General features: G+C 34.0%; 1 protein-coding gene and 1 non-coding gene across 2 annotated transcripts; one reads left to right on the forward strand and one right to left on the reverse strand.

The window, feature by feature from the left end:
- Positions 1 to 3,070: 3,070 nt before the first annotated feature.
- On the forward strand, positions 3,071 to 4,774 carry LOC107887479 (uncharacterized). Its single transcript, XM_016811738.2, has 2 exons — positions 3,071 to 3,704; positions 4,386 to 4,774. The coding sequence occupies exons 1-2, from the start codon at positions 3,381 to 3,383 to the stop codon at positions 4,560 to 4,562; spliced, it is 501 nt and encodes a 166-aa protein (XP_016667227.1). The 5' UTR covers positions 3,071 to 3,380; the 3' UTR covers positions 4,563 to 4,774.
- An 11,079-nt stretch (positions 4,775 to 15,853) lies between these two features.
- Positions 15,854 to 15,960, reverse strand: LOC121227787 (small nucleolar RNA R71). Its single transcript, XR_005925310.1, has one exon. It is a non-coding gene; the product is annotated as a small nucleolar RNA R71 (small nucleolar RNA).
- Between the last annotated feature and the right edge of the window lie 4,078 nt (positions 15,961 to 20,038).

The raw sequence follows: 20,038 nt of genomic DNA on the forward strand, positions 1-20,038 counted from the left end.
TAGGCGACCCGTGCGACCTTATCAAATCAGTACGGATATACGGCTCTTAAGCCTTCGATGGATCCACAGTTGTCAAGCAACCATGCAATCCTAACAGATCAGATCTTCCTCCGTACAAAATCCCAACCCATGCAACATGTCATGTATGCAGAATGTCATGCTCATATTTGAATCAAACAATCACAGTCAAGTCATTCATATACCAACATATATTCACAATCAAATTCGTCAACTACACAGTCCAAGTTAGTCACTTGGCCATAAGGGCAAAACAGTCATTTAACACCTTAAGGGCAAAATGGTAATTTTACCCCACAAGGTATCTCAATAATTCCACCTTACAGGGGTATTTTAGTAATTCTACCCTACAGGGGTATTTCGATAATTCTACCTTACAGGGGTATTACGATAATTCTACCCTACAGGGGTATTTCGGCAATTTTACCTTATAGGGGTATTTTAGTAATTCTACCCTATAGGGGTATTTCAGTAATTCTACCCTACAGGGGTATTCCGGTAATTCTACCCTACAGGGGTATTTCGATATTTTACAAATCGAGAATATTTTGATAATTTCACAAATCAGGGGTATTTTGGTAATTTTACAAGTTAGGGGTATTTTGGTAATTTTACAAACTAGGGGTATTTTGGTAATTTTACAAACTAGGGGTATTTTGGTAATTTTACTGATTGAGGTATTTTGGTAATTTTGTAAACTAAGGGTATTTCAATAAGTTTGTAAATCGAGGATAAAACGGTAATTCTGTAAATCGAGGGTAAAACGGTAATTCTATAAATCGAGGGTAAAATAGTAATTCTATAAATCGAGGGTAAAACAATAATTCTATAAATCGAGGGTAAAATAGTAATTCTGTAAATCGAGGGTAAAACAGTAATTCTATAAATCGAGGGTAAAATAGTAATTCTGTAAATCGAGGGTAAAATGGTAATTCTGTAAATCGAGGGTAAAATAGTAATTCTATAAATCGAGGGTAAAACAGTAATTCTGTAAATCGATGGTAAAATGGTAATCCTATCTTATTTCAGTAATTTTACAAATCGAGGATATTTGGGTAATTTTATAAATCGGGGGTACTTTGGTAATTTTACAAGTCCAGGGTATTTCAGTAACTTGGTAAACTAAAGTATTCTAAATAGGGATAACAATACGAATAGGCCTAAAGCCTATTCTCGGCCCAAATGGGCCCACACACTCGTGTGGCCCTTTTAGCCCAAATCTAGCCACAGATATGAGATTCACCTAGCCCAGTCCAATATTTACTACACAATCAAACAACTTATCCAATTGGGCCTGTAGGCCCATTGGGCCGACATGACCCCTTCCGGCCTCGCGACCCAAAGTAGCCATCCTATAGCTAGAGTAGTGAGAAATACACACCTGATAGGAGACTGGAGTTAATCCACGCTCTGAGCACTCTTAGCCGATGCCCAACCCAAACGAGCACGCCATAAAGCGAAAGGGATTAGCCAAGAAAGGTACCTTACTCTCCTCATGGTTCTCTCTATTTAAAGCCAGCTTCGCATCCACTCTTATGTTAGCTTCCCGATGTGGGATCCCTCCAACATCAGAGTTTAAATTCAGCACCAACTCTTGCCACCCCTGTTAGCAAAATAAATGCTCTTTGCTTGCCATGAGATTCGAACCCATGCCTCCCCTTAAATTCTCCACACTCTACTTGCCACTAAGCCACAAGGCTTTTTGTGTCACAATTTCTCCAACAATATTCTTAAGGCCTACCTACTACACCCAGGGTTTGATTCACCTTAAACCAAAATTTTTGCTAGAGTCCAGGTTTGAACCCAGGACTTCTCCAACACTTCTCAGCACACTTAACCACTAAAACAAGCCTTCATTAACGAAATTTTCACGCACAACAGAATATTATAAGCTGCCTTCAACCGCTCCCATGCTCAAGGCCCAAAACTTCTAGGCCCAAATTCAGGGTGTTACATACCCACAAACATTCTTACTCACAATACACATTCCAAGCATACATATATATAACCATACCTTAGCATCACATTACTTAATCACCATTCATCATATGCTTGAACTTATCAAATTCCATACCAGCTATACATACTATCCTCAACCAATAATCATACATTCACAGATATCCTTTAGTAATTACTCATATAGTTACACACATATCATAACATACCTTTCATGTTCTTGGCTTCATATTTCGTTTAGTATCCTACAGATCTCTTTGCATAAATAATACATATGCAAAAGTCAACAGAGAGACTTACTTGATTCTCAACTACTGTAGTTCAAAACTTTAGATCCAAACTTCTATCGCGCAATTAGCAACAACTATTGCTATAGAACATGGAAACCCATCAAGATCTATTCATATACCTTTTTTACTATTATTTCTAACGTTGGAAATCCCCAAGCAAGGCATTATATCTTTACCTTACTGATCTATCAGATCTAACAGACTTTCTCTTTCACAACATAACATGCAGAGTCATAAATCTTACCTTGACATGGAGTAATCACTGGTAAAAATCCAAATCTGCATCTCTCGTTTGAAAGAGAAAGAAATATTGTAGGTTCTTTAAGATTCAGATATCAATAATTCTGAAGAAAGAAGGAAAAACTTTCCCTTTTTCTACCCTTAATATCCACATATTTAACTTGAGTCCTTATTAGAACTTAACACTTGTCACAACTTTCAGGACTGCTTTTATAAATGGTTTACAGTTGTAGAGAGAATCTAAATAAAAATTCAATAAATTATATACTTGGTTCTTCTATTCTTTCCATTTCTAACCAAATTGTTTTTAACATAACTAGTACAGTAACTCAATGAACTTGGTGTACAATACATTCGGCGATAACTCTAACTTACAAAATTCTCAATACTCTTACCAAACTCTCCTTCCTTACAACACAACACATTCTGAGTTCGATCCTTACATAATATTTTAATATCTAGTATGCGCCCAATCTATACGCCAAAATAACAATAAGGCGGATAGGTTGTGTCTCCTAGATTAATCTCAAACTACTCTCAGAACTTAGAACCCACCAAAACTAAGTGTTACAATTAATGTGTCATGTCATCCTATTAAGGGGAGTTAACAAACAATTGACCAAAATATAACAAATCATTGATGTTTGTGATTACTAAAAAAAGTACTTTTAAACAAAGTTAGGGACTGTAGTTGGTGTAGTTTACCTTGTTTCTATTGTTTAATTAATAGCATATAAATTATTGATAAGCAAAAGAGGCACACTTGTAAAGTAGAGTTGACCATTTCAAACCATCTAAATGTTTTCAGAAACTTAGATCCAATTAATATTGTTCCCCTAAAATTTTATCCAAAAAAATTCCATATTGAAACAAAAAATGGGAATTTTATGCAAGGTAGTTGATATGCTGCTGTTGGTGGCGTTTATGGTGATGCTTGTAGCCGGACCTTTAATCGATGCGCAGCTGGTTTTGCCGGAGACCACTTTCCCGGAGGTGCTCGTCCGTTTGAAGCAGCAATATGCGGCGGAGTACCAAGATTATTTGATGGTGGAGAAGCCTCATTTCTTCGTGGCCTTGGTCTGGTTGGAGCTTATTTTCCAGTGGCCTCTGGTTTTGCTTAACATTTATGGGATTTTGGCATCCAAGCATTGGTTCCATACCACTTGTCTCATCTATGGTGCCTCTGTTATTACTGCCATGGTAAATTGAAAACTTCCTTTGTATTTCAACCTTTTTTTCTATGATGGGGGATTCTAAATTTTAATGCTTTAATAGTATTTTTTTTATTAAACATGGTTTAATCTTATTAATTATTCTACTTTGAACCCAGAAGGGATTTCTATTTATAAAAAAGGCCAGTGGTTACTTAACAGTTTGTTAATTCTTTAGCTGAAAGTGAAACTATGTAGGATTTGATCTTTGTTTCTAATGAATATGTGTTTGATTAGTACTTTGAATGTTTTATTGTTGGAGATGAAGTAGTGCATAGAAAAAATAGTTGTTATAATTTGAAAGGGTGTATAATTGAAACTTGTTTATCAACATTTTCTTTCTGCAAGTGACTTTTTTTCCCCTTTCCCCTTTTAAAGAATGTAAAGAAATGGAGATTCTTACCAAATTGCTGCTTTGAACTTTTATTGTTTATCACTATTTCATTACTTAAGCAACCCCAATCCCTCAATCCAACCTAAAGGGCTTTTAATTTTAAATGATAAATAATGTTGGTTTTCCAATTCCAAGAAAAGGATTTTAGGCTTAACATGATCAAATGTTAGCACAATTTTGTCACTCTTTATTATGAGTTTGTAGGCTTAATATATTTCTGAAAAGCTATTATGTCACTCCTCAAATATTGTTTTGTTAATTTTGTGTGAAATTCAGACCGCTTTATTAGGGGAGCTGATGGGATCCCAGAAGGCATCAGATAAATTGTTGACAGTGTACTCTCCTTTCATGGGACTCGGTGTTTTAGCCTTCCTGCGAGGGCTGGTTCCAAACTCAGGCAAGGCTCGGACCATTGGCAAAAGACCTGCAATGGCTAGGGAGAAAAGGGCTTGAGCCTTGAAGTTGAGTTTACAAAACACATCTTTTAGACATTCTTGTAATCCTCTTATGTCATATGTTTAGAACGTTGTTTGTTTCATTTGTATGATTATTTGCTGCTAGTTTAGTACCAAATGCATTGCCTGGTACTGTTTGTCGAGGTGATTGTTTTAGAACCCTTTTTTGCTTGGATCAAAATGAAATGCTATCTGATTGATCTTTGTTTATTAATTGTGTCATGGATCTTATCTTAAAACATACAAGTGGAGGGTAATTGATGATCAAACAACCATGCACCTCCTGGTTTTTAGGCGGATGTTCAGCTGGTATCTTATTAACAAAGGACAATATAGCCACGCACGATTTGGCTATATTCATTGGCAAGATAAGGTAAGATCTGGTCAAGTGAGACTGCATGCATTACCTCTTTCTTTGCATTATGGTTGCTTTTCTTTCTCTGCCTCTCTTTCTTAATGATTTATGTATAGAGAGAGGAAGTCTAAGAAATGGCCAATTATGGGTTAGTTCAACCTGTAAATTTTCATGCATTGGTGAAACTGTATTTTGAGGTGGTTTCCATAAAACAGGGTTCAATTTTAGGCCATTTTATGATGATTTGCCCTTGTTTTGCTCTCGGCTCTTTACCTTTTGAAATATTTATTTTACTTTAAGATGGTGAAAGAACTCTTCTTCCGCAATGTAGGAGTCAATGACCGATTCCCTCCATCGATTTCTTGGCTTATTTTTGCTTCAGTCAGCACCCTTTTTCACTCCCCAAAGCCACTGCTCCTACATGGTTCTATGGTGGGTTTTAGCTGTTCCCAACGAGCTAATAATAAGACCTGGAAAAAAGAACTTCTGATATTTTTCCAAGTCCAGCTTTTTAGTTTGTGTATGAACTTTAAACATTGGTATTTAAATACAGCTCCACGAAAATTAAGGTGAAATTAGGCTGTGGTGCAATGGTAAAAAGGTTTTAGTGTTACTTTTATAATTTTACTTAGATTATGCAACACTCATGCCGGTGAAAGAAAAATCTTTATATTAAATATATTTATGAGAGTTTTTATTAACAATTGAACTATGCGAAGAGTGGCATTATGTATAAATCTTCAAACTTTTTGGATTTGATCCTTAGGTGTGGTTTTCAGTTGTTTTATTTAAAAATTTTATATAGATTAAAATATGTCATAGGTTGGTTTACATTTTACAAATTCGGAATTTATTTCCTACACTTTTATTTTCAGAAATCAAAGTCCAAAAGTTAATTCAATGGTTGGTGTGATATATGAAATAAAATAACTACCCATTTGGTAGAAACGAAACTACAAAAATGACTTCTAATGAACTAAAATTTAATAAAATAATTTTAATAGGGTTGGACTTGAATTTTCAAATTTAAAAAATATAGGGATTAAAATTCTAAAAAATAAAAGTATAGGACTAGATTACAAATTTATGAAAGAGTATAAAGACTTATGTCACGTTTTAATATTTTATATAATAAAAAAACAACATTGTAATAAAGATAACTATTTGGTACTTGTTATACCCCTGTCTCAACCTGGACACGAGGTAATATAAGAAGCGACTGGAAAGACACCAGTGAATGACTCTTCGTATTATATCATTCGGGCGTTCATTCAGTAATTGACTACCAGCATGCCTTGTATCATCCATGGGAGGGGTCTTCTGTCATTAACCATCTAATTAGACCTTCCGTTAGGCCACTCGCTATTAACGGGTATGCTGTCCTCAAGAGGGGACCGCTTATGAACCACCACGCTCCTATAAATACCATAAGGTATCAACATAGTAGGGATCTCCTCTCCATTCTTCTCTTCTCTTAAAACCTTAATGTGCTAAGCTCTCATCTATCTAAGCCCCCTTACTTTTCCAACTTTCAATCTTAGAATGGGTGAACTGGCTTTCCTTGACAACACCCCTTTTTTCTTTCTCCATGTCGTTGATATCATGTATCAACATTACACTAGCATTGAAAATTTTTAACTCTACAAGTAGGGTTGAGATTTTGCCATGTGTTATTAAGTTATATTTTAAAAGTTTAAAAAAAAATAAGACGTGTCAAAATCTCAACATTGCCAATGGAGTTAAAAAATTCAATTGCCTATTTACTAAATAATTGTCATATAATAATATTTATTACTATATTTAAAAATGATTTTAGTAACCTTGCAAGACAACAAGTGCGCGTTATTGGAATCATACACCTTCAAATTATTGTCACTTCTATCTAACATCTCCAAGTAAAAGTATCATGGAGCCCCTTGTAATAGGAGTCACATTGCGTTTTATCTCCTCTATTCAAAAAAGGGCAAATTAGTCATTCTACATTAGATCAAAGAATAAATTAGTCATTTATGTTAAAATTTTCATCCATTGTACTATAAAAAATTGGCATGGTTGACGGAATAATTGACAGCAACACGTGGCATGCCACTTTTACCTCATGCTGATGTATAAGGACCAATTTTTAATAGTAGAAATAGATGCAATTTTTAATAAGAGCAGTTTAATATTTGAATTAATGTATAATAATTAATTTACTCATTTTTTTTAAGTAGAGAGGACAAAATGCAATTCGACTCCTGATACAGAGATCTCTATGTTACTTTTACCAACATCTCCATCATAATCTTTTCATGTTCCCCATTTTCTATTCAATTTGATCTCCTCTGTACAACTTTTAGTTCATTTTGGTCTCCTTAAGATTCATCTCCACTTTTCTCTTTTTTGCTAAGAAATTATTAAGATGATGTCAACTTCATCCCAAAGGAAACACCTTCAATCCTTTTTAACCACTAACCCCAAGAAACTCCTATTCACAAGTTTGATTTTGGCCCTTCGATTCCTCACCATCCTCCACGTTTCCCCCTTCTTCTTTTCTAGGTGGTCCTCAAGTTATCCCACCATGTCCCACTCTTATGTTGGCCCTTCTCCTCTAAATCCAACAACTCCATAAAAGTAAAAGTAAAAGTAAAACCGATGAAGCAGCAGTAAATACTAAGATTGGACATGAAAGCAAATTTTAAGTAATGTGTGGTACACTTTCAAATTTTGCATGAAAAATGAAATTGTTGAAAACCCCAATCCAGCTTGCCGGACATTGTATACTGTAAATGGTGGTAATTGGTTATTTCAAGTTGCAGGTTACCACACTTTTCTCGGGACCTAATTTCATTCCTTTTCTAACATTCTCATGCATCCAGCATCCAACTCCTTATGCTTCTCACTACTTTTTATTCAACGAGTTCTCAGTCTACTCTAGTCATCATCCATTTATATCACTTTACTCCATCTATGTATGTCGGCTAATATTGTAAAAAGCATCAAACTTGTTAAATTATCAATTTTTCAAAGCAATTGAATCACTAGTTTAATAATAATTAAATAAAAATTTTATAAAAAAATTAAATAATAAACATCGTTTGTTGAACCAATTCAACTATTTTCTTTTAATTTTTGGTTTTTTATTTTTTATCGTTTCGCAATATTTTTTACGATTATATATCATCAATCAAATCATTAGTGTAATTAAATCAATCAATTAATTTTGATCTAATTTTGATAACATTGATATTAATTTTTCTATAAAAAATCTTTAAAAAAACCAATTACAATTAAAAGATAATTAAAAAAAATTGGAGAGTTTCATATGAAACCATACATTTCCTATAGTTAAAGTTCAAATACTTGAGTTTAGAGCATACAAAAAATATATTGAGTTAACATTTGGTGCACGATCAATTTATAAATCTCTTTCATAGCCAATGATGCACATCACACCACAAAAACATAAAAATATTAAAAAATTTATAAATAAATATTGAAATTTATTTAAAAATAATTAAAAATTAATCATAATTATTTTTTTCTCATCTCTCTTGATGTATATCTAACATAGAAAACTTCTCTAAAATCCTTAAAAAAAAAAAGAAAAAAAAAACCTATACTGAATAACTTCTGTTTCTCGTGCTTCTTTTATTAATCAATTTTGTTGAAAGATTCAATTTAGAAGTATAGTTTTATCCACATAACCTCAATTTTTATTATGGGTTTTGGAAAATTTATGGGTTGTTTTAAACTCTCTTGTTTTGTTGTGTCATAGCAAAGATGGTGCTGAGGATTAAGAGGGTTCTCGTTGCTTGTTTGAATTACCAAAAGATTGAGGCAGAGGAGATTGTTCCTCGTAGCGGTGTCTGTGTAAAAGAACTGCTTTAGAAGCTACTGCATTCTGAGTATCTGTTAAAATTTCCTTTGATTGGTTTGGTAAGTTATTACTAGAAATGATGTGTTGATGAGGTACTTCAGCCCTTGGATGGAAACAAATTCAACTTCACCAAAGTCGTGCAAGAAGAGGTGTTCAAGAAAGAGGCGAAAAAATGCAACCTAAGGATCATTTCATTGTTTTACATTTTCTCTGTCAACTCTGTTTCTTTTGACTTTGTCACTTCCACTAAAAAAATTTTAGCAGTAACAACATTTATTTAGCTTTGTGGCCATACATACAACATCTTACCTTAACTTCACCTCACATCTCATCCAACAAATAAAACCAGCTTCTATATAGTTTTAGAATCTGCAAAATTACCATGATCCAATATACATATGCCAAAGGAAGGGCATAACCTAAAGAATGTCCCCAATCTCAAGTTTGCTCCCAAGCAATCAACAAAATATGGAGTTTGGTGCTACCAACTTTTTTTTTATTTTGCTCGGCCAAAGAAAATTTCAGTAATAAAATTCAAAGGTCAAGTGCTAACCAAAAGGTTAGAAACAAAATTATGAAGTTTACAACTACGGTTTGACCAAAACAATCACCTAAAAAGGGAAAATAAGAACTTACAGCCCTAGACCGCAAAACACCAAATGCATTTTTGGCATGAGGACAATGACTTCTGGTGTATGACAAGAAAGGAATATGTGCTGATGACTAGCTCATTGTTTTTTAAAACAACACGTCTACAATGTTGGACAAATAAATATTTAACTTCATTCTGTTATGAATATCTTATTAAGTGGATGTTCATAATGATCAAAATAAGGTTTTAATGTACTTTAAATTCTAATAGTTATTAGAATTAGATCTCTATTTCTTTTATACTTCTTACGCCTATAAATAGAGACTCTGATGAAGCATTGTAATCATCCTTTTTTATCAATAAAGTACATTTTATATTGCTTTCATATTTTATTTGTTCTTTATTCTCCCCATCTCTCTTTATTTTATAACACGTTATCAGCACGATTTTGCTCAAAGTGATAGTTCTTTTTATCGACGATCAAATTTATCATCCATGATTTTCTATTTCTTTAACGGCAATATGCAAAGTTTTTATAGGAAGTTTCTTTTATTTAATGTTTCATATCGGATTATTATTTTTCATTCTTCTTTCATTATATGTTATTATTGTTTTGATTAACTTATTTTACTTTTTGCTCTTAAGGATGGTGAAAGATTTGATACCGTTATCTATATGAAATCAAGAATATTTTCGAACTATCTCATACCTCCTAGTGATGACAATAATGTTAAATATCTTCAGGTATATTTTACTATGTTTTATTTATTGTTTTTTTATAATTTGAGACTAATCATGACAACATGAATAGATATATTATGATTTAAAATCCACGCATGTTTGTGATGGTGATTATGAAATAAAGAATCTGTTGGGATGTTTATAAGTTCGTCCTACTAGATTTGTTGCATTCTCCGAAGTGAATTTAAACATGAAGAAAATAAAAGATATACTCATGGACCACTAAAAGTGGGAACATAGTAATAAATAAGAGAACAATAAGAGTTGTCAAGATAACTCTTCAAATGGTAAAGATAACTTATGTTATCAATGTGATATGAAATATTATTGGCCACATATGATATTTTGTTTTTGTTAATATTCTTTGAGGAAGGATATGAGAATGTAGTAATAAATTCTATCAATCAATATTGCTATAGATATCTATTTTGAAAGGATGAAAAAGACGGGATTGAGTTATTAATTTATAATCTTTATGATATTGTTTTGTCATCATCCCTATTAAAGGGTTGAAAGTAAAATATTTGACTGTAAAAGATCTACTTATGAGCAATAGAATATGATAATTCTATCTGAAACTTATTATGGTTAGATGCATTTACAGTTGCAAGTATTTTCTAAAAACTGTGAGTATAACTCTATAGTATTCAAAATAAGTTTTCAATTAAAATTACGTGGTAAAATATTACTGATGAGAACTTGCAAGAGATAAAACTTATGTATGAAAAGTCATTGGTTATATACCTGTTATACACATGAAAAATAAGATTCACTAAAGTCATTGGTTATATACATGTTATATACATGAAAAATAAGATTCACTCTCAAAGTTTACTATTAATAGATTTTTGGACATTTGAAGATTTTGGCATATTCCCTGAAGCGAATACTGCATATAATTATTTGGAAATTATATTTATTGACTTTGTGTCATTATAGACTTCACATTGATTTAGTCATTTCCAGTAGTAAATGTCACAATAGTACTTATATGTGGATACAAATTAAAAGGAATGATAATAAAATTATCAATTTGTTACAATTTAGTACAATTGAAACACATGCTAGAAGTTTACTAATACAAATGCGTTTACTACTTGGTGTGACCAGTTAGACCATCCTGGATCATAAATGATGCAAAAATTAATTGAGAATTCATATGGACATTCAATTAAAGAACCAAAAGATTCTTTAATTTAAAGAATTATCATTTGTTGTTTGTTCTCAATGAAAATTGATTATTAGAAACTCACTAGCTAAAGTTGAGATTTAATGTTTTTAAATTTCTGAAATGAATATGGGCCCATTCATCCACCATGTGGATGGTTTTGATATTATATGATTTTTGTAGATGGATCTACATAATAAGCACATGCATTATCAACTCGTAACCTATCATTTGCAAGATTGCTTGTTTAAATGATTAATTTTAGATTATGTAATTAAAACAATTCATCTTGCTAATGTTGGTGAGTTTACATCCCAATGTTTCAATGATTATTGCATGTCAATTAGGATAAAATTGAGTATCATGTAACTCATATTCACACACAAAATGATTTAGCTGAATTATTTATCAAATGCCTCCAACTAATAGCTAAACCATTACTTATGAGAACAAAACTTTCTATTTCAGCATGAGATTCATACTTGTACTGATTTACATGTACGCATCAAGCCAATAAATTATAAATACTCCCTACTACAATTGATTTTTGGTCAAGAGCCAAATATTTCCCATCTTACAATTTTTTGATGTGCGGTATATGTTCCAACTACTCCACCACAACTCACAGGTCATAATAAGAGATTGGGAATGTATATTTATATGAGTCTCCTTATAATATTTTTGAGCAATTAATTCGAGATTTAATTGTGGCATGAGTTGTCAATTTTCCCAACATTAGGGGGAGAGAAACAATAACTTATAATGAGTTAGGGGGAGAGTAATTGAACCAGAAGTTCAATAAGGATAACTCATTACAAGTTAACTGTTAGATGTATTTACAACCTTAATGAGAATAACCAAGTGTTATATACCATCTAATATTTTAATTTGAGTCAAAGTCCAGTAGGACAATTAGTTAGAATAAATAATAGATTGATCGGTTCCAAAGATGAAAATTATTCTAGATAGTCATATAGTGGAGGCGGGTGCTCCAGAAGAGACCTAAGACATAACTAATAAGTAAAACTTTAGAAGAGATTTAGGTACCTGAAACTGAATTTTAAAATAATGAAATAAGAGATCTCGATAAGTTATGTCAATTCGAGATAATGTGGAACTGAATAATAAAAGTGGTCGACAATGATTTTGCATGCAGTATTATTATAATGAAATAAAAGGAAGATCCTGAATAAATCTATTAAGAAATATAGATATAGAATAAATTGATCAAAATAGAAAGACGCAACTCAAGTACAATTAAATTTGTGGAGTTTTTGGACCAGTAGTCCAATTATCTAAAGGTATAAAGCCAGTAAAGGTGCAATTAAAGTAGTTTTGCAAAAGCGAAATAAAAATATGAATTTTTTTGTTAAGTCCTGGCATTGATTATGAAAAGATGTAGCATTATTTTGTGGTGGATGCAGTAACCTTTAGATATATTATTAAATTGACAATTCATAAATGATTTAACTTGCGTCTAATGGATATTGTTACAACCTTTTATGAATCACTATATAGTAAAGTTTATATTAAAATCCTTGAAGGATTTAAAATACTAGAAGCATGTTGAAATTCTCGGGAAATTTTTCATTTATATGAATTGAAATAATTTGAACATATGTGGTAAATTTAAGTAGTTGAAGAAGGATTATAAAATGATCCAAAATACCTATTTGTGTTTTTATATAAGAATCATGATTAAAGTTTGTTATGATTATTATTGAATCTCCTGAAGAGATCAAAATATATTTCCTTAAATTTCCCTCACTCTTGACTTTTAAAAGAATGGTAATATAAATGCTTATCAAATACATTCAAATAGTTATTTGAAAAACTAGTATTCAAGATTGAAAACGTAGAATATGAGAAAACATGTGATGTTTTCATGAGGGGGAGTAAATAAGCGTTGTACTCTTTTTTCCTTAACTGAGGTTTTGTCCCATTGGGTTTTCCTGGTAAGGTTTTTAATGAGGCAGCATCTTATGCGTATTATAGATTGTGTACTCTTTTTCCTTCATTAGGTTTTTATCCCACAGGGTTTTTCCTAATAAGGTTTTAACAAGGCACATTATCTATCAATGGAGATCCAAGGGGGAGTGTTATGAATATCTTATTATAACAGGCCGATTTTGGGGCTAGTCAAAAAAGTGGTTTCGAAACCACTAACCCGAGGTCGAGGAAATTATTTTAAATATTATTTTATGTATTGTAGCAAGATTAGATAAGTGCATGAAAATTTTGGTGAATTAATTTTAGCGATTGCTTGCTTAATTAAGAAAAAAGACTAAATCACATAAAATGCAAAAGTCCTATTTTGTTAGATAAAGGTGTCAATTAGCTAAAGAACCTAAATTGGGGACCTTTAACAAGAAATTAGGCTGCCAATGCTTATGCTAGCCGGCCATAGGAGACAAAAGAAAATGAAATAGTTAAAACTAGGTGGGTTGGTAACCAATTTTAACTAGAATAAGAATAAGAATAAAATAAAGAGAAAAAGATATAATCTTTTCCTCTTCTTCTTCATCACCAAAAAAATTTCAGCCATTAGAGTGTTTTTGAGCTTTAAAATTTTCAGCCGCTTAGTCTCTTTACAAATAAGTGATTTTAATGAGTTTTCTTAATGATTTTTATATTTTTGAGACCCTTGTGTCATGAGCTTTCTAATGAGGGGACTATTTTACAAAATGGTTGAAAGTCTAGAGTTTTTCGTGAGAGCATTTACGTTGCTTTCTGAAATTTTTTGGAAGAATATGAGTCGTTGATGGTCGCTAAACTAACTAAAAATTCGACTAAGGCAAGCGCACTTACCGACATTAAACCACGTCAGAATTACACATGGCTTGAGCACCTTCACAAGTGCGTGGCACACGGCCGTGTCCCTGTCGAGCCCAATTCTAATTCTATTCGAAAAAAGATAATTTTGGGCATTCTAAAGTCTATAGAAACACCCTAGAAGAGGATCATGGGGAATACATAGCACAAGGTAGAAAATACTCGAAGATAGCCATTGGAATCAGCTCAAAAGTAGGATTAACTTCAAGACTGAAGATCTCCATTCAATTTCCTTAAAAGTTCTTTGGGTTTCTTTATGGTTTGTTGTTTTCCCAATTTTGAGATGTTTTCCTCCATCGTTATGAACTAAACTCCTTAAATACCTAAGTGAAAGGAAACCTAAGATAGATCTTATTACTATTTGAATTATATGATAAATACTTGTTCTTATTCTTAATTATGTGTTCTTAATTCTTGCTTTACTATTTCAAGATATTAACTCAAGTTTGTTGTGCTTATTCAGTGGAGCAAAAGTCCCTGTTTAAGAGTAGATCTAGCATAATTAAGCAGAGTTGAATGTAATCCTAGACATAGGACGACGTAAATCTGCTGGATTAGATTCAAATCTAATAAGGAGATCCATAGGTCGAGTTAATGCGAAAATAGGCATTTTAATTAGAAAGAGATTTCAATTAATCAACCTAGAGTCAGTTGTTTTAAGTCTCGAGAGAGATATTAACATAAATCGGGGATTTCTACGGATTAAGTCAAGTGAATAAATCATCTAATTCAGAAGTAATAAGTGAAGTCTAGGTGGATTCTTCCTTGGGTATTGTCTTCTCCATCGATTTTCCAAAAGTAATTTCCAACTTTTATCTCTGTCGTGTTCTTAGTTAATTAGATAGTTAATCTTAGTTTAAAAATGTCCCTTTAATTTTTAGGCTAGATAATAAAAAAATAGTAATTACTAGTACTTTTAGTCTTTATGGATACGATATTTCCGGTCTCACCACAACTATACTACTGTTCGATAGGTGCACTTGCCTTAGTCAAATTTTTAGTTAGTTTAGCGACCATCAAGTTTTTGGCGCCGTTGTCGGGGACTAAGATATTAGGAACGCTTGATTTTTATTACTTTATCCATTTTTACTTTTATTGCAATTTATTTTTTTTATTTACTAATTTTTCTCCCTGTTATTTGCTTCTGGTAGGAATCTTTAGTTTATGACTAGAAGAAACCCGTCAGAACCCTTGCTATTTGACAGTGAGATAGAAAACACAGCTCGCAAAAATCGAAGAGAAATAAGGCGAAGCATATAGTATATAGAGGAAGATTAAGATGACGTGATCGATATACCTGAAGAGATGGCGGACGATCCGAATAATCCGCTACCTCTTTAGTTGCTGCAAATCCAATAAATCAAAATCCTGCTACTCGTACTATGTATGATTATGCTAAACCTACTTTAACAGGAACTGAATCGAGTATAGTTAGACCTGCTATTGCTGCAAATAATTTTGAACTGAAACCTAACACGATTCAAATGATACAACAGTTAGTTCAGTTTGATGGTTTGCATGACGAGGATCCAAACATTCATTTAGCAAATTTTTTGGAATTCTGCTACACCTTTAAAATCAATGGTGTTTCTGACGATGCCATTCACCTTCGGTTATTTCCCTTTTTATTATAGAATAAGGCTAAATAGTGGTTGAACTCATTACCATGAGGGTCAATCACTATCTGGGAATAAATAATCAAAAATTTTTTGCTTAAATATTTTTCGCTGGCTAAAACGTTAAAGTTGAGGAATGATATTTCTTCTTTTGTGTAGATGGATTTAGAAACACTTTATGATGCATGGGAGAGATACAAGGATTTATTGAGAAAGTGCCCTCACCATGGGTTACCTCTTTGGCTACAGGTTCAAACATTCCACAACAGTTTGAATCCCTCAACTAGACAAATGATCGACGTAGCTGCTAGTGGAACCATCAATAATAAGACACCTGAAGAGGCTTATTAGTTCATAGAAGAGATGTCAACAATTATCAGTGGCAAGTCATGAGGACAAAGCCGACAAAAGCAGTCGACATTTTTGACGTCGACTCAGTTACTATGCTTTCAAATCAAGTAGAACTTTTGAATAGAAAGATTGATGGTTTATTTGGTTCTACGCAGGTACATCCAATAATGCAGTGCGATGCAAGTGGAGGTGAAACGAACAATTCATAATACCCACCCTACGGTCCTAACATGGAGAATGAGCAAATGAACTATATAGGTAATAATCCTCGACCTCAAAATAATCCTTACAGTAAACATACAATGCAGGCTGGAGGAATCACCCAAATTTTTCATGGGGAGGACAAAGAAATCAGAGACCACCACCACCGCCAGGTTTTCAGCCTACTTACCAGCAAGAGAAAAGCCGAACCTTGAAGAGATGCTTACAAAGTTCATCTCAATGTCAGAAACACGTTTCCAAAACACCGAAACCACGCTTAAGAATCAGCAAGCGTCATTTCAAGGGCTCGAAACTCAAATAGGACAGCTTGCCAAGTTGATCTCTGAACGACCACAACGTAGCTTGCCAAGTAACATTGAAACTAACCCAAGGAAGCAATGCTATCACTGTGCGCGACGAAGAAGGGTTAGTTGAAAATGAACCAGAACCGAGGCAAGAAAAGGTGGTAGGTAAGGATAAGGTTATTTTGAGCCACAATGAACCAAAATAGGTAAGTAAAGAGTATACACCTCGTGTGCCATACCCCAGTGCGACAAGGAAAGACCACACAGACGAACAATTCGGTAAATTCCTTAAACTACTTAAAAAATTCATATTAAATTACCGTTTATTGAAGCTCTTTCACAGATGCCAAACGTAGTTAAATTTTTAAAAGAGCTCTTAGCAAACAAACGAAAGTTAGATGAGTCATCTCATATGGAGTTAAATGCAGTTTGCTCAGAAATCTTGCAGAATAGACTACCCAGGAAATTAAAAGATCCTAGGAGTTTTACTATTCTTTGTTTAATTGGTAATTTAGACGTTAAAAATGTATTGGCTGATTTAGGCGCTAGTATTAATGTCATGCCTTATAAAGTGTTTAAACAACTAGGTCTTGGGAAACCCAAACAAACTAGGATAAGTATTCAACTGGCTGATAAAATTATTAGATTTCCTAGGGGTATTGTTGAAGATGTGCTTGTTAAAATTGACAAATTTATATTCCCAGTCGATTTTGTTGTCTTAGACATGGATAAGGACAGTGACGTACCCTTAATTCTAGGTAGACCCTTTTTAGCAACTGCTAGAACTATTATTGATGTTGGTACAGGAGAACTAATGCTTCGTATAGGTGATGACACAATTAAACTTCCAGCTCGTGATTTCGTTAGACTATCTAGTGATCGAGATGATATTACGAGTTTTTTACATGAGAATAACATTTTGGCTCAAACTTCTGTGCAGGAAATCCTTAAGGATAAAGTGATGGAACCATAAACAACTTTTGAGGAATGAAGATTACAAATCGAGGAACTAGATGAATGGCGAACAAAAGTTAAGAAGAAACTGAGAATACACCATGAACCAAAGCAGTGTCATGATAAACTTAAAGGTGAATCAAATCAACTTAAGGTTGGAGACAAAGTACTGTTAGATGAAGCAGACCCTCATGTTGCCACTTCTGAACCTAATGGAGCAATCCCTTTTGTGGCACTCAACATTTTCCCATACGGTACAGTCGAGGTAACTCATTCTAAATTTGGTACTTTTAAGGTAAATAGTACTCGTCTAAAACCTTATTTTGATAAGATTGATAGTAGGAATGAGAAGTTTCAACTCCTCGAACCACCATGATTGTGCAAATATGAGGTGAGTCGAGCTTAGACTTTAAATAAGCGCTCATTGGGAAGCAACCCGAGCACTAACACTACTAACCCGTTTATTTTATCTATTTTTGTGTTTTTTGCAGGTACAGTGACCCACATGGCCTGGACACACGGGCGTTTCCTTGGCCGTGTGGAAACAGGGATGAAATTTCCCAAAAATCGACATGCACACAGCTTGTGATAAATCCACACGGCCGTGGGAAGTACACGGCCTGGACACATGGGCGTGTCATAGGCCATGTGAAACCTAGAGCTTAATTTTTCGAATTTCAACAAGTCAGAGAGTTACACGGGCAAGGCCCACGGCCGTGTGCGAGACACGAGCGTGTGGTAGGTTACACGAGTGTGTGGGTGAGCGTGTGGGAGAAGCGAAAAACATAGAGCATGGCCGTACGACACGGCCGTGTAAACCACACGCCTGGACACATGGGTGTGTCCAAGGCAGTGTGACGAAAGGTCATTTAATTTTCTCGACAAACACGGGATGAATCTCGAGCTACACAGGCGTGTGACACGGGCTTCACGACCGTGTCCTATTTAACCCCTCCAAAACCTAATTTTTCTTTTTACTTTTGTCCTCTTTCTCCTCACACCCTCCCAACCAGCCGCCGTCGCAACTCCCTGCCACTATATCTCCGACCAACCGCTGACTTCCACACCCTACCTCGGCCACCGTTGCCCACCGCCGGTCGCCCCCTCCTTTTTCCCCTTCCCTCTCTCCTCTTTTTTTTTTCTAACTTTCCCTCCCCCTCTCCTCCTTCACCCATCCTTTCTTCCATTTTCTTTCCCTATTTCCCTTATCCCATCTATTCCATGTCCCCCTTTTGATCCTCTTTTAGGGTGTTTATATAGACTTTAGAATGCCCAAAATTAGCCTTTTTTGAATAGAATTAGACTTGGGCTAGACAGGGACACGACAGTGTGTCACTCCCGTGTGAAGGTGCTCAGGCTGTGTGCAATTCTGACATGGTTTAATGTCGACACAGCCATGACACATGGGCGTGTGGCCTACCCGTGTGTTTAACACGGGCGTGTGACCTACCCGTGTGTCTAACAAGGGTGTGTGGATTACCCGTGTGGAAGTGCCTAGGCCGTGAGGAACACTGAAATCGGCCGATTTTGTCTGTTTTTGGCTCGTTTCTTGCTCTTTTCACTTTCTTATGCTCTCCTAAGTATAAAACATGAAATTAAAAGATTAAGAGCATCGAATTCAATAAAATTAATGATAAATCATCCATAAATATGCCAAGCATAGGATACAAATATGTATATATTATGGTTTATCAGTCTTAGATAAGTAATAAACAACTTTTGTGAAGGGATTTCTTATGAAAACCCTAATAGTGACTATTTTGCATAAGTTGTAAAATAGATGATAAATGTGTAAAATATGGGAGATTTTGGATTTCTATAATAGTAAAAAGGGTTCGTCGAGGCGCATAATAGGGAGAAATTTGATAAAAATTGACTTTCGAGCATAGGGGTAAAATGGTTATTTTGTGAAAGTCTAGGGGAAAAATAGTCATTTTTCCCAATTATGAAATTTTGAATTCTAAATTGATGTGCTGATGAAATAAATGAAATTTATTAATTTAGATCAAGAGAAGCGTGATTCGGGTCTTGATCGGGTTAAGAACAAAGTTTACAAGGACTAAGCTTGTCTTCATCATTTTTGTATCGAGGTAAGTATATATGTGAATCATGTGTTATTGAAGCTTACTTTAGAATATTTTGATAATATACATGTGTAATTAGCTCATTGTTGTTATGTATCTAAATTCTATTTGTTGCCATGAATGTATAAATGACATGTTATGTGAGTAAAGTACATTGTGAGGAAGTATGATGCTATTCGGATAGTTACAAAATCCCGTTGACCGTAGACATAGCATAGGATACAAAGGGGTATGTTATAAAATTATATGGTCTGAACTCATGAGTTGAGTCTGAGTTCATGAGATGAATATTATAGGTAACGTGGGTCCGGCTGCTGGCTTTATGTATAGACCCGTGAGTGGCTCAATGAGCGAACGTTACATGATAGTTATGGGGTCCAGTTCTTGACCTGATAAAAAGGCCCGTGAGTAATGTG

Source organism: Gossypium hirsutum, chromosome A03 (genome assembly GCF_007990345.1).
Source record: "Gossypium hirsutum isolate 1008001.06 chromosome A03, Gossypium_hirsutum_v2.1, whole genome shotgun sequence".
NCBI lineage: Eukaryota > Viridiplantae > Streptophyta > Magnoliopsida > Malvales > Malvaceae > Gossypium > Gossypium hirsutum.